At 34.0% G+C, this 15,533-nt stretch overlaps 1 protein-coding gene across 2 annotated transcripts in view; it reads left to right on the top strand.

Annotated features, from left to right (window-relative positions):
- The window catches only part of LOC111050723 (carbohydrate sulfotransferase 5), a 75,756-nt gene that overhangs the window by 51,820 nt on the left and 8,403 nt on the right, over positions 1–15,533 (top strand). For both annotated transcript variants that reach the window (XM_039432556.1, XM_022337074.2), the window contains 4 exons: positions 5,881–6,058; positions 8,645–8,784; positions 9,999–10,234; positions 13,077–13,275. In XM_039432556.1, coding sequence (XP_039288490.1) covers positions 5,881–6,058; positions 8,645–8,784; positions 9,999–10,234; positions 13,077–13,275 — 753 coding nt within the window. The remainder of the gene's footprint in view (positions 1–5,880; positions 6,059–8,644; positions 8,785–9,998; positions 10,235–13,076; positions 13,276–15,533) is intronic.

Below are 15,533 nucleotides of genomic sequence, written 5' to 3'. Positions count from 1 at the left end.
TATTTTTCTTACTTGAAAGATATTGATATTTCTAAAAAAAAATGTTGTTTTATATAAGAAGAAGTTCAGCCTGTAAAAATGACATTTAAATTCAGGATAAAGTTTTCCTGGTCAATTAGTTAGAGGTCTTTACCGAATGATGTTCACCACAGACTCATCCACATAATCACTCACACTCATACACCACAAACTCACAGCTACAAAGCTTTTCTAACTGATTTTATGTTACAAAAGATTCATCACCACTTCATAATAAAAGCGTTTTCCGCTCACAGTATTTCGTCTGTGTATCATCATTGTTTGTTCCTACCTGGTCTTTTATATCCTAGACCCGTATCCTTTTACTCATCCTTTGGAATTTTCCACTTAGTTTTCAAATAATTAGAACGCCTTTGTGCAAGTCCTCTTTGATCATTCCACTGAAGTTTTTTTTTCTTACTCAAACAAGACAATTTCGTACAAAAGAGTGATTATCACGCTCTTTCCACATTGTAATGTAGCCGATTATTTGACATGAATTTTCACAATCCGAGAGCATCCATTGTTTAAAAATTAAAAGTGTCGACGACGGTGAAAATTCATGACAAGTAAAATTGGACTGGAAAATGTATGCCTCTTGGCAGTCGGTTACGAGGACGGGACCTGGAACTATCTACAGCAGATAATCGGGCCCGGCTCTACCCCTCTGTTCCGAGACACCATTTTCCTGGTTCTGTGAGTTGCTAATATTATCAATTTCATTATTATATATTATTCATCTTTTTTTATTGAAGGCAAATCCTGTAATTATTCTATTATTTGTTTAAAAATGGGGGAATTAAGTAATGTGGTAACAGGGGGTTATATTATGTATGGTATTGAGCTGGTAATTTAGGGTTGTGAGAATGATCAATTAATTCAAAGTTGACTAATAAAATTAGCTAGACATTATGGTAATGAGCTGGTATTATGTTAACAATTTATAGTGGGGGAATCGCTTGGCTTGCGAGAGGTTAAATTGATCTAACTCTATAACTCATGAGAAAGGAACTATATTTTAAGAATGAACAAAACAGATTATATTTTTGATAACTAAGTAATCGATTTAATTAAATTGTAACTCAAAATGAAACTGGAAACTTAAAGAAAATAATATGAGGAAAATGTTTAAGGATTTGCCTTCAATAAAAAAGATGAATAATATATAATAATGAAATTGATAATATTAGCAACTCACTGAATCAGGAAAATGGTGTCTCGGAACAGAGGGGTAGAGCCGGGCCCGATTATCTGCTATAGATAGTTCCAGGTCCCGTCCTCGTAACCGAATGCCAAGAGGCATACATTTTCCAGTCCAATTTTACTTGTCATGAATTTTCACCGTCGTCGACACTTTTAATTTTTGAACAATGGATGCTCTCGGATTGTGAAAATTCATGTCAAATAATCGGCTACATTACAACATCTACCTACTCGCTGCATTAAGTCCTATCATTAATTTCGAGTCTTTCACATTTTAAACATAATTCGTTCAACTATAAATCTGACGTTTTAAAAATTATTATTTCATCCATGTCCCCTCTTCTAGATCTTCTAACATAACAATACCGAAACACAATCCTAATTAATAAATTATGTTAAATACGAAGAATCACTAGCATCCTTATATTATTTCATTTCAGACTATTATCGGATATTCATTCCATTCTCAAGTGTCAAAACTGATTGAAGAGCAATTGATTCTTACACTTGAAAATAGGATAAATACCTAAAACTAGTCGTGCCAGAAATAAAATAATATAATGGTGGTAGTGATTTTTTGTATTTAAACTATTAAGTATACCTATCAATATACTTCAACGATAAATTATTTCAAGTAAGAACAGTTTTTACGAATTTTTCTTCTTATTTTGATGATAGGAGGGTTAGGGGTATTCGACATCCATATAATTTGTTTTGCTAGTGCTGTGTGAATGATATCCATCGAATTTGATGTGGTCTTGGATCGTTTTCCATGAAATAACATACAGTTTGTGGAGTTGGAACCCTGGCTGGAAATGAAAGCATGATTCGTGTGAGGGAAGGAGGGTTTGAGTGAGAGGGAGAACCGTGACATCTCGCCTTATTGACTTGTGTCACGCGAGGTACGGCTGAGGGCCGACTGAATAGTCTGCAGTCTACGGACATCTTATTCTGTCTATAAGTCAAAATAAGTATGATGTCTCCTCATGTCAGAGTGAAAAATTTGGCTTAAATCAAAGGGTAATCACTGCCTTATCAAAAATGTATCTCTGAGTATTATTAAGATTCAAGAACATTAATTTTTTCTCTCGTCCATGTAGTTGATGATACGCCTACACTGAATGTAACTGAATAATTTTATTTACCGATGAGGGAAAAAAGGTAGTGTGATTATATTTTATAGAAAGTAACCAAGGACTTCACTGGAAGACTTCAGTATAAAATGATATAATCCTAAGATATATTAACGGAAATTTAATGGTTAGTCAGAGTGACTAGCTATAATATGATTAATAAAAAAATGTTGCCGATGAACTTGCGTTGAGAGGTAATGCCATTCTAACTGAGTCATAGATCTGGTATAGTCACAACATTCCATTAGAAAGCACTTGCATAAAGCTGGTTGTCCTCTCTTCAAAACTAATATTTAATTAATAGTATTCATGAAAGTATTATATTTTGTTCCAAGGACTCTATGCTCCGAGTTTTGAGAAATGTTATAGCATTCAGAGGTCAGACTATATAATTATGATTAGTGAATGATGCATTGCCAATGAAATTTTCATCTCTTCTGAGAAAACTTCCATTCATAGACTCCTGTTAAAACTTATTGTATGTTCAACTCTGAAAACAAATCATATCTGCAAAAACTCATATCAGGTTTCACTTTTCCGGGATCTGTGAGACACTCTCTCTTCCTTCTGTAATTATAAAATAGTGCATCCTCACAACTCTGGAGTTAGTTTCATAAAAATTTGTAGAATCTTCATCATAACTAGTAGTCCCCGCAATAATAGTCTCCACAACATTTTATCACTGAAAAGCCCAAAATTGTACTAGAAGTTTCAATAACAGTACTTGAACTCTTAACAGCCGTTTACACCATTCAAAACGATCATCCATTTTTACAACCCCATGAAACACCAATGTGACCCCTCAATAATTCCTCCTCAAATATTTCCACGTCATCGTCGTAAAAATTAATGCTGATTCATCGATTTAGCTGCGGACTTTTGGATCAGTATGGCATTCTGTAAATGAATTTTCCTGACTCGTATCCTGGAGGGAAATGCATTACTAATGTGAATGCAGAGCACCCTATATACTATGTAGTTTACTTCAAGTATATAAAACCTATATACTATGTATATAAAACCTCTCTACATTAGGCTACTCTACTTACTACTTTGAATAAATTATATATTTTCTGTCATAAGGCTATGCATATTTATATATCGTATAAAACGACTACTTTCGCCGTATATCAAACTGCAGTATATATAGCCTTATATTATGTAAATATATATATAAAACTATAGTAGGCCTACTGCTCTACAGAGTCTACATTATTCCGGGGGGCATGACTAAGACATAGTTTCAGGTTGTGCTTTCTTGCGCTATGGATCACGCCATACAACCGGCTGAATTGGTGAACGTCTTTCTCTCTCATGACTTCTTACTCGGTCCTACCCACAGATTTATCGAATAATATAGTTCCTAATATGTATAATGTTTTACTAAATATGACTACCGAACAGAAAGCAGCCATGTCGACAAAATAGGGTAATATTTCACATATATATTATAATATACCTACCCAAAGGTTCATCGAAGATTATAGAGTATCGAAAGTATTCTACTACAGTATATCTGATAAGAAACTCCTATCTAGAATATATATTTATATTTCTACCGAACTGAAAGGTACTTATCAATATAGATAGACAAGTATTGAGTATAATACATATATAATAATATCCGTACCCAAAAACCCATGATTTATCGAATAATATATTATATCTATATTGCCCTGTATTTATCTGAACCAAACTGTAAGAGGTTATTTCGACAATACAGAATAGGGTTGGGCATTTGAGTTGCCAGTAAGGTAATAGACATAACGGCAGGCAATGCAAGGCAGCCCTCTCACTCTCACGTTTCATACAAATCGAGCTGGTAATATTATTGAAAGGGAGACTAGTACTGTAGTAGCAGGCAGCATGATCAAAGTAATAAAGATAGAAATAACCGGCATGGCATATATTGGAATGGGACTGACGATTTGGGGTCTGACTCGGGCCTGATGGTGACTAATATTAGCCGGCGCGCTAACTGTTATTGGCAGCAATGATCGATAGCACATAGCAGAATTGCAGGTATTGGGTTGGGTTCTATTTGAAAGGTGTGCGCTAATATTACATGTAGGTTTGATCTGTATTTTTTGGGGCTTATGTGATTCTGAACCTAGATTAGTATCAGCAGAAAAATTAATAAATGGTATTAACTTCTAGGCTCTTGGTAGTTGAATTCGCTGAACATTAGATTCCACTGTGAGGGGCTAGTATCACCCAGGCTCCCCTAAATACTAAAATTAAATTTCAAATTTAAGTACCAGCCCCCATAACTATAGGCACACTCGCAAAAAAATGGCTGATGGCTTTGACCTTTTTAGTGATTACTCCTCCTCAAAAATGGGGTTTAACTCCCCAGAATTCCAATGACGCGTTCTGCGTCTTCACCCCACCCACTGTGGGCACCTCTGTATTACCTCTAGAAAACTTGTGAACAAGTCGGGTTTGTTAGTTGAACTGGTTATCTGAATTCATAGACATATTGTGCTTCATTCTTAAATAAATATGTAATGTTTTATCTATCCCAATTCAATTATGCTTTATATATTCCAATTCAATTAAATTTCATTTCTCTTCCACAATACATCACAACGAACATAATGAACAACAAAACAATAGTTAATACGGATTTGCAAATGCATGGGCAAAATAACCTAAATTCTCTCATTCCTGTGTAAATGAGTTGATTTTTTCAGAAAATTATGTGCACATAGGCTACTATAACCTCAATTTTCTCAATTGTTTTGGACAACATTAACATTTTATCAAAATTTTTGGAGAGAAATAGTACAGGCTCAGCCTAGTTTTTCATCCAATGTCATAATTGTATTATGATTATTGTGTTTTATACAATAAATGAATGAATGAAAAAAAAATGTATGCATATACAGAGTGAGTCATATGTATGGAAACCCTTCAATAAGTTGGAGAATGTTGAAGATATAACACTGTAACTTTCAGGATAAGTTAATGGTCAAATACTCCACCTTTTGACGTAAAACTGAGTTTCAACCCCTCATAAAGGGGATAACTTTGGGATTGTAACTCGAATATTTTAAATGTGAACACCAATTTTGTGGTACGTCATTTTAAAAGCCTTTTCAAATCAAAAAAGATGGCATCGATAAAAATGTTCTATGATACTTGTATCCAAAATGGCGGCTGATTGAAGTTTCAGTTCTTAAAAGAAATGAGGGGTTGTAACTCAAATATTTTGAATGTAAACACCCATTGTGTGATACATCATCACCCTCTGAATATGAGCAGCAAAACTGATATTAAGTATCATACTTATCACTTAACCTTACATTAACCTTGCCCCCCCCAAAAAAAATATATTCGCCACTGCTCCCTACAAGAGTTTTAAGATCATACTGCAGGTTTATGACTGATATTTATTACTTTTTACTGTGTCTATAGGAGTTTTAAGACTATTGACACTATTCCTAATGCACCTGTACATGATTATGAATAAAGATTTTTTTTCAATTGAATTTAATATTGTAGTATTTGATTGTTGTTGATTCAGGATGCAATGGCGAGTGGGGGGATGCAATGGCGGCGTGGAGGTGCTGCGGCGGCGGGCGAGTGTGCTGGGTCTCTGCCTGGTGACAGCCGGCTGCCTCTTCACCCTCCTGCTCAGCCAGCGAATGGTTGCCTCCTCACTCCACTCCTCCTCGTTCCTCGCCATCGGACGAACTATACAGGTCGGTAGAAAAATAGCTCAGCAGACCACCATCAATATTATCATCATTTAAGGCTGTGCAAAGGCTAAAAATACACTTTCTACTCGTGATATTTTTCAAAGTTTTTCGATTTGTATATCATTAGGCTATTAAAATGAAAAAGTTTTTTCAGGAAAACATTTTTTTCCGATCATTACTTTTTGAGATATGAGCGCCTAAAGTTTAAATTTTTGGGACAGAACATTTCAAATTCGGTAAGAGATAAATCCATGAGATTTAGAGGATAGATTCTTCACGGTATTGTTGATCTAGTAAAACATTTTTTTTCTAAAAATATCCATTTTCAAGATAGTATAATCATATTTCCAACATTCTAGTTATTTTTATCCTACTCTCCTTATAATATTATTGTTATTAATCCACTCACCTATTTTTAGTATATAGAGATGAATTACCAACCTACTCAATTACAACCAGTAAACATACATATTATTTCCTTCACTTACGTACCATACTCATTCTTATTAAGCACAAATTTACTGTATTTAACTGACATAAATAGACTACATTTCTAATTTTCATATATTTGTTTCAAATTCAATTTACTAAAAATAACAAAAAATAACTTTTTGTTGAGTTATTTTTTTGTAAATTGAAAAACTTTCAAATATTGATATTTTCAGAAAGTTTTTGTTCTACTAGATCAACAATACCATGAAGAATCCATCCTCTCAATCTCATGGATTTATCTCTTACCGAATTTGAAATGTTCTGTCCCAAAAATTCAAACTTCAGGCGCTCAAAAAGTAATGATCGGAAAAAAAATGTTTTCCTGAAAAAACTTTTCCATTTTGATAGCTTAATGATATACAAATCAAAAAACTTTGAAAAATATCACGAGTAGAAAGTTTATTTTTAGTCTTTGCACACCCTTAATATTCAGTCTATTCGTTCTTACTTTTCAACCAGATTCTTGCCGGCCAGTTAACCGAGTTGACTAAGGCGTTGCATCCTTCAGTCTGTGCTACCTGGTCGCGGGTTCGAATCCCATCGAATCGGCATGGACGTTTAATCATATCATAAATCACCATCGCACTTCCCATTATCCACGCACAAGCAAAAAACTCATGTGTGCATCATCCGCAATAAAAAACAGTTTTGTACTTACAAGATTGATTGTTTGATTGAATTAATGTTATGCAAGGTTTTGAAAAAAATCCTATTACAATAATGCATAAAATAATATGAATCAATACACACTTGATTATAAAGACTCTTGAATCAATTTTAGATATTCATCCCGTATTTATATAATGTCTAGTTTGTATTTAGTCATATTGTATTAATATCAATTAATGGTATGTAGGTGTAGTGGTATGCCTCAGTACTATCAAGCTATCAGTGCTATCGAGCTGGAATGAACAATCAAACATTGGTTTAGTGTATATAAAGAAAAGGGTAAGAAATATTGGGGAAAGAAAAGAGTCAACACAAAATAACTTCTAATTTGTTCTAACATTAGCAAGATTCTACTAGCTGAATCAAACAAATTTGTTTGAAAAAGCTTTTAAAATGAATTGTGTCCAAGATGACATAAATATATAGTACAGTTTTCCTTATTTGTTGTGTGTTTAAAGACCAGATTCACCTATCAGGATTGAGTAGGCCTACATTGTTTATTCTTGACTCAACTGAACAATTATTCTTATGAGTTTCAGTAAAAAATACTACCTAAGACTTCCATTTGAAACAAAAACTTAATTGATAATATGGAGAAATCGATATTTTCTCCCAATTCTCTTATTTTAATGAGAATTACAATTTTGTTCGTTTAAGCTTCTACAATACCATGTTGGCAATATCTGAAGTCATGGAACAAGGGAGAAATTCAGTCAAAAATGAATAATATAAAAACAGTAGGCCAAATAAAATAATTTGTTCACAATAATGAAAACACTGGGCTGTTTTGAAAAAATCAATACTTGAAATTAAAACTTGTAAATCAAAAACTTGAAATTTTTCATATTGAAGATGACCATTGGTGTTGAAACATGTCTGTTATTCTACAATAAATAGGTCATATTTTTGACCCAGTGTTTTCATTATGGATAGATATCACAACATCTCACCACCAATAGTATCTGAAGTATTTTGTTTACAATGTTACTATCTTCATCCAACTCCCAAGTGTGACTTGAAAGAGGAATTTTGCCTCAGCAGGCTGAAGCATCTTATTCTTTTAATAAACCAGTATTACATAATACAATACACATATTCCAATATACAGTTAATCAGATATATTCAGTTTGCAATGCGCAACTGCTAACTGTTCTAGAACTAGCTATTTCTCAACAATCCTTTTACAACATGGATTGCTTTTGCTTTCCTAATAATTACAACCAACATCAACAGTGATTTACTATCTATCTTGTGAGATTGGCTCTCAACTGAAGTCATTGTGTAAGATGCTTGAATGTGCAATGCTATCACGGTTTCCTCATTACATCCTCGATGTGTTCGTTAAATAATAATTATTGATTCTTATTATGTTTGCATTGTTTCATTTTGTGTTGAATGACATGGGGGGGGGGTGATTGTGTGTTGCAGAGTTGGTCAAGTAGTGAGATGGATGGTCCCAGCAACATAACAGCTGATATAGACATGACAATAGAGGAGCAGCGATTCCACATCAGTGCAGAAATGGCTGATTATGAGTATCCTAATGGCAAATACAATGTATCGGCCAAGTAAGTATTCATAATAAATTGTAGGCCTATAATTGGACTTTTAATAATGTATTTCTGGACAAGGCATTATTACACAGCCAGAATTTTACTATCCCTCAATATTGTTGAAGCTCACGACTTGTGCAGTCTCATAATAATTATTGATCTCAGCAGAATCTGATGAGTATGAATAACATTTTAAATTTATTTCATTAATTATTGATATCTTTCCTATTCTCGATGATTGTTCACTTCTTGAAAATCATATATTAAATCGCCTTAATTCCCCTACATCGACATTATATTATTGATGACATTTGACTTAATTGTTATCATTTTATACTTGAATTAATGAAACGATTAGAAACACTTTCATCAGATAAAACATGAAAATTTTAAGAAAGCACTTTAATAAGTGACAATATAAATTGACGATAATTTTTTAATATTTTTGTTATTAATCACGTTCTTGATAAAATGAGTGAGACAATGAAATATTTTCTTGATGATATAAAACTGTTATTCGTCAATATTTCCAAGTCATTTCAACAGTGTTTCAAGTTTTCGCCCTAACTTCATGTAAATTCCACTCAAACTCATATCTCTATCTCTATTTTCCAATTAGTCAAATCATCCAAAAATAACCATTCCTCAAGCATTATTATTTAATAAATAATGTAACTAGTAACTAGCTTGACTTTCAAAAAAGTATAGTACTCATATGTTGTGAGAAGGTACTCTCTGTACGTTGAAGATGAGGCCTAGTGTCTTGAAACGCCTCCCCACTCAGCTCAACTGTACTGTACTTTAAACAAATGTAACTAGTTAAAACTGTTGAATAAGAGACTTTGTTTTAAAGAAGGCCTAAATATTCAAAAAGCCTTACTTTTTCTGGTTCAGGAATGTGGAATTTATTTCACTTCTGAGGAGGAGGTTTATCAGCTTGTTACCAAGGGCGCTGGCTGTTAACTAGAGAATCCAGTTACACAAACATCGATTTTTTGCCGTCCTTATAAATTCTACCAGATTGAATGGAACTTGACAAACACATGATCACATCATATGTTGGCCAAGTTATGTTCAATCTAATAGAATTTATAAGGACGGCATAAAATCGTACGTCCAAAAATCGATGTGTGTGTAGCTAGACTCACTCATCACACTCTTTACCAACTATTCAAAACTGCTATAAAAACGTCACAAGAAATCTTCTAAAATTTGTTGTTGGCTTTCAGATGGTTATCAGACTTGGTGCCAGAACTAGGCGGCACTCCACTGCGCAGTATAATAATAACGACGTGGAGATCAGGCTCGACGTTCCTGGGAGATGTTCTGAACGCCCACCCCGCCAACTTTTACCACTACGAGCCTCTGCTCGACTACGACATTGTGCAGGTCAGGGGCGCTCCCCTCGCCAAGCAGGCACTGCACACCCTTCGCCAGCTGCTCAATTGTACTTATGCTGACTTAGGTGAGAATACTCAATTCACTGGTTACTTTATGTTCAGACATTTGCTGAGCTTGAAGTACTGCCTCCCTGACTAGCCCAATTGGCTACCAACCTACAACTGTTCGTGACAATGTCTATCTGTCATCGACAACGACATCAAATATTCACTAATACCATAGAGTAAAGATACCTTGTAGTAATTATTTGTCTCTGCTAACACGTATAGTATCAGAAAATTTGTGAAAAGATCTTTTTTATTCAGCAGAGTGATAGATCACAAGAAATTATATTTTCCTCCACCTGTCTAAAGTACTTACTTTACTCCCTGGAACATAATACTAAAGTGTCACTTTCTTGCTCTCGGTACTAAAAAAACAGAAAAACTCCCTAGGGAGTAAAAGTAACTCCATTCAAATAACATGGGAAGCATTTCTATTTTAAAAACTAACATTGGAAATAGGTTGGAAGGTTTAAGCTCAGATGAGGAAACATATAGAGTAGTCATTGAGCCAACTAAATTGAATACCTCAACCAGAAATTTGATCAATATATGAAATATATGTTTGTATGATAAAATTATTTATTACATACTTCATAATAGTATACTATAAAAATGTAAAAATATATTTTTTTTATATTCCATGCTATTCAAAATACCAGCCAACGAATATTATCCATCAACTAATCAAATTTGGAACACGAACTTCATCATAGTCTGTTGTAGCTGTTATGAGTTGGCCATCATTGTTACAACTTTTGCCAACAGATAACGCATAGCGCTGTCACAGTGAACTATGTTTACTGCCAGCTGTTCACTTCTTAGGTTATGTTGTAACACATTGTTACTGGTCACATAAGTTTTTTAAATTATTTTATTTGCCGTTCTTATAAATGTAGGTGGAGGAAAAAATAAAGTTGTGTACATCACAAGTGAAAAAAGCTTTTTCTCCCTCAGGGAAATTGTTGCCCTCAACTTCGCCTCAGGCATCAATCTTTCCGCTCAGGGAGAAAAACCTGTGTTTTACACTCTATATTTTTCCCTACTGTTGTGGTAATCAAAGAATTCTTCATGATTTATGGGAATAATAATAATTTATATCTGCGACAACACTATGTTTAATTTGTATTATTATATTTTACAAGCTTTCAATAGTTTACAAAGTGATGTTCTATTTTCATCTCCAACCAGTATGCACCTATGGAGTTCGAATAGGAACTCCTTTGTTGTATTAGTAATTTTACCCAATAGAAGTACTTGAATGTTAACATATTACTATTATAATTTGTTCAATTCAGTTAAATTACATTTTTCCAATTTGATTTATTTTTAAATTTTGTTTATTTAATTCATTATCATTCTTATCTCAATAAAGTAGGTACATTTTTCAAAATTATTATTATTTTATTCAAGACATTCTCTTTTCAGACTCACACTTTGTCACGCGTTTGACATTTATCGTCTCATTTATTACTGCACATTCATTATGATTGAAACCTTATTCTATTTGAGTTATTTAATGAATGTAATGTAGACTAATGATTTATAATTTACATATATTGGTATATGATGTTATATTATGTGGCCTATTTTTTCATTTATTCTCCTTTGTGTCTTTGCATTTCTTCTCTCTTTTAATCCTCGCACTCGTCTTTGCCATTTGGCATTTATTTTATTTACTAGCCGTCATGCTCGCTTCGCTCGCCATATCCGTCTAGCCAGGGGGCTCCGCCCGCTGGACCCCCGACTGGATCGTCAAGAAATTAGATCAGTTGGCTCGCTTCGCTCGCCTACATTTTTCATTTGAGCATGCTTCATTCCATCAGAAAGTCAAAGTACTGAGAAAAAGCAGAAAAACTGAGAAAAACTTTGGAAAAACGCTGATTTTGGGCGTATCTTTGATGAAATATTAAAGTCACCTCATCACAAAATTTTTAGACCCTAGCTAAACCTCTGTACCAAATTTGAACATTTTCTGTCTATTACTTGATGAAAGAACTGAAAAAAACGCAAAAAACCGCTAATTTTGGGCATATCTTTTGCGTTATTTCAAATTCCTTCTAACACAACATTATTACACCCCAGCTGAGCTTCTGTAGTAAATTTGAACATTTTGTGTTCATTATTTGTTCTCGATAAAGCTGAGAAAGCGCAAAAAAAACGCTGGAAAAACGCAGATTTTGGGCGTATCTTTGGCGTTATTCCAAATTCCTTCTAACACAACATTATTACATCCTAGCTTAGCTTCTGTACCAAATTTGAACAATTTCTGTTCATTTGTACTCGATAAATCTGAGAAAAAGCAAAAAAACGCTAATTTTGGGCGTATCTTTGGCATTATTGCAAATTCCTTCTAACACAACATTATCACACCCTAGCTGAGCTTCTGTACTAAATTTGAACATTTTCTGTTCATTTGTTCTCGATAAAGCTGAGAAAACGCTAAAAAACGCTGGAAAAACGCAGATTTTGGGCGTATATTTGGAATTTTTTTCAAATCCGTTCTTAGTGCGCCTCTAAAGGGCCAACTGAACATACCTACCAATTTGAACGTTTTTGGTCCGGTAGATTTTTAGTTCTGCGAGTGAGTCAGTCAGTCAGTCAGTCAGTCAGTCAGTCAGTGAGTGCCATTTCGCTTTTAAATATATAGATAATTTCCTTTTCTCTTGGTCTCTTCATATCTCTTTTCATCTTTGCATTTCTTTTTTCTCTATTCATACTGTATTTCCTCTTTTCTTTGTTTATTCACATGTAGTTTCACCTTTGTATCTTGCATATATTTTCCTCTTTTTTTGGTGCATTTCTTTTCTTGTTAATACTTGTTATTATATTCGTCTAACTCATTTGTGTGATTGAATGGTTCAGATCATTACCTGGAGTACGGGCAGGGCCATAACTGGCTGTTCCTGCACAACAGTCGGCTGTGGGAGCGCTGCCTCATGCATCCTCACATCTGCTGGCTGCCCGAGTTCCTCTCCCCCTTTTGCCGCCTCTTCCCCTTCCAGTCCATGAAGGTCGTTCGTCTCAGGCTCAGTCTAGCTGAGGAGTTACTCGCTGATCCAAAGTGAGCCTACATCACTCAATACTTGTATTATAACTCTCCTCTCCTAATAACTCGTCACGGGGTCATTTCAATACTGAGGATGAATATTTAACAGAGAAAACAGTTCCAAGATTTAAAACCAAATATGCGGCTGTGTAAGTACTTTCGGACAGTTTGAAAATTACATTTGGATATGTCTCTTACCCAGCAACAATGCCCTAGAATATTTTTGGGGAGTTCGAAAATACTGTTTATATACAGTATGGTACATATTGTATATGAGGATTTTATGGTACATACAGGATATCCCTCCCATAAATCATGTAACAGCCGAAAATCACCGCATTGGTTCTACAAGAAATTTGCTACAAAAAATCGTTATTAAAATTCTCTCATATCGACCTTAGTTTTCAAGATATATAGATTTTTTTTATTTTTGAAAAACGTCAATAACTAGAAAACTACCAGTCAAAATCTAATTCTAAGGATATGGTTGAGAAGAGGATGAAATATTCAAATAGATTCATATAATTTGTTTCTCTGACGTTTTTGAACTGTTTATGAGCGTTCTAACTGTTTGAAATTTGGCTATAAACTCGACTTAAAAAGATCAAAAACCTCAGAGAAAGGAACAAATTATATGAATCTTGTTGGAAATTTCTTCCTCTTTTCAAACACATCCTCAGAATTAGATTTAGACTGATAGTTGTCTAGTTATTGCGTTTTTTTTTTTAATATCGAAAAATCTATAAATCTCGAAAACTAATATCAACATAAGAAAAGTTTACTGGACATTTTTTGTTGCAAATTTCATGTAGAATCTATGGTCTTCGGCTGTTACACCCTTTTCGGGTCACTCTGAGAGTTGGTGATTGAATTATTATTGATAGCCACAAACATATTTTCTTTTAATTGCTAATTATAACAAGTTGTTAAAAATGTCAATCATATTCTACATTCACAATCTATATATAGATTGGCCCAAAAGTCAAACTCATCACAAATGTCAGGTTACCTTAATGCATAGGTACCGTATTTGGATAATATTATAAACCAGGACTAATGTGTATATGAGGTGTGTTCAAAAATTAAGGTGACTTTTTGAATTTAGTGGGCAATGCACATTTGATTTTCGATTTCTCTATTTTGTTGTGTTATTACACGTCCTGAGCATATGTTTCAAGTGCCTGTTAGTTTATTTCTTACAGTTAGTAAGATTTCTTAAGTTAGTTCTTACTATTAGTTTATTTTTGACAGTTATAAAGGTCAAACGTATTTTGGTGAGCTTGGCGAATTTTCTTCTTTGAAAAATAGATCAAAGAATTTGCATCAAATTTTGTATAAAAAATGGAGTTAAGTGCTCTAAAACACTTGAAATGTTGACAGTGGCATATGGTGAGTCTACTATTAGTAAAAAAAACGTTTATATTATGTGGAACCTAGCTCTGGACGCCCCAGTGCTACAACAACAGATGAAAACGTTGAAATAGTGAACAAAATTGTTTTGGAAAATCATCGAATCACTATCAGAGAAGTAGCGGAAGCATTTTGGTTCGCTCGTTCCATGAATTTTTTCATATTTTGGACATGAAACGTGTGTCAGCGACGTTTGTTCCAAAATTGCTCAATTTCAACCAAAAGAACCATCACATGACAATCGCTCAAGAGCTATTGGATGATGTCAACGATGGCCCAGATTTGCTCAAAAGGGTCATAACAGGTGATGAAACATGGGTATACAGCTTAGACGTCGAAACTAGGTCTCAATCATCCCAGTTGAAGCACACTGAATCACTAAGACCAAAAATCGCCGAGCAGCACACCAAAATACGCCTGACCTTTGTAACTGTCAAAAATAAACTAAACATGCCATTCACTTGAAAACTTTAAACATATACTCAGGAAATGTTTACCAACGTAATAAAATAGGAAAATCGAAAATCAAATGTGCGTCGCCCGCGAAATTCAAAAAACCACCTTATTTTTCAAACACACCTTTTATTATTAGAAAATTCAAAATTTTTGATAACAGTTCGTAAAACTGCGCTTAGTGAAATTGAAAGTGATTTCTCGCAACCGTAAACATTGTTCAGTCAAATTCAATTTCAACTTAAAGAGACGATGGTTTTGGTCTTATCTACAATGCTTTAGATTTTTATTCTTATTCTTAGGTCTTATTCTTTCAATTTCATTCTTTCAATTTCTCGTTCTCTTTAGAACGTCGTAGAATTAGAATATCGTGTGAACTGTGTGAACATAGGTTTCTCTATAGCAATACG

The sequence above is a fragment of the Nilaparvata lugens genome, chromosome 7 (genome assembly GCF_014356525.2).
Source record: "Nilaparvata lugens isolate BPH chromosome 7, ASM1435652v1, whole genome shotgun sequence".
Classification (NCBI taxonomy): domain Eukaryota; kingdom Metazoa; phylum Arthropoda; class Insecta; order Hemiptera; family Delphacidae; genus Nilaparvata; species Nilaparvata lugens.
Note: the sequence above shows the minus strand (reverse complement) of the source record. Positions and strands in the feature narration are given on the sequence as shown.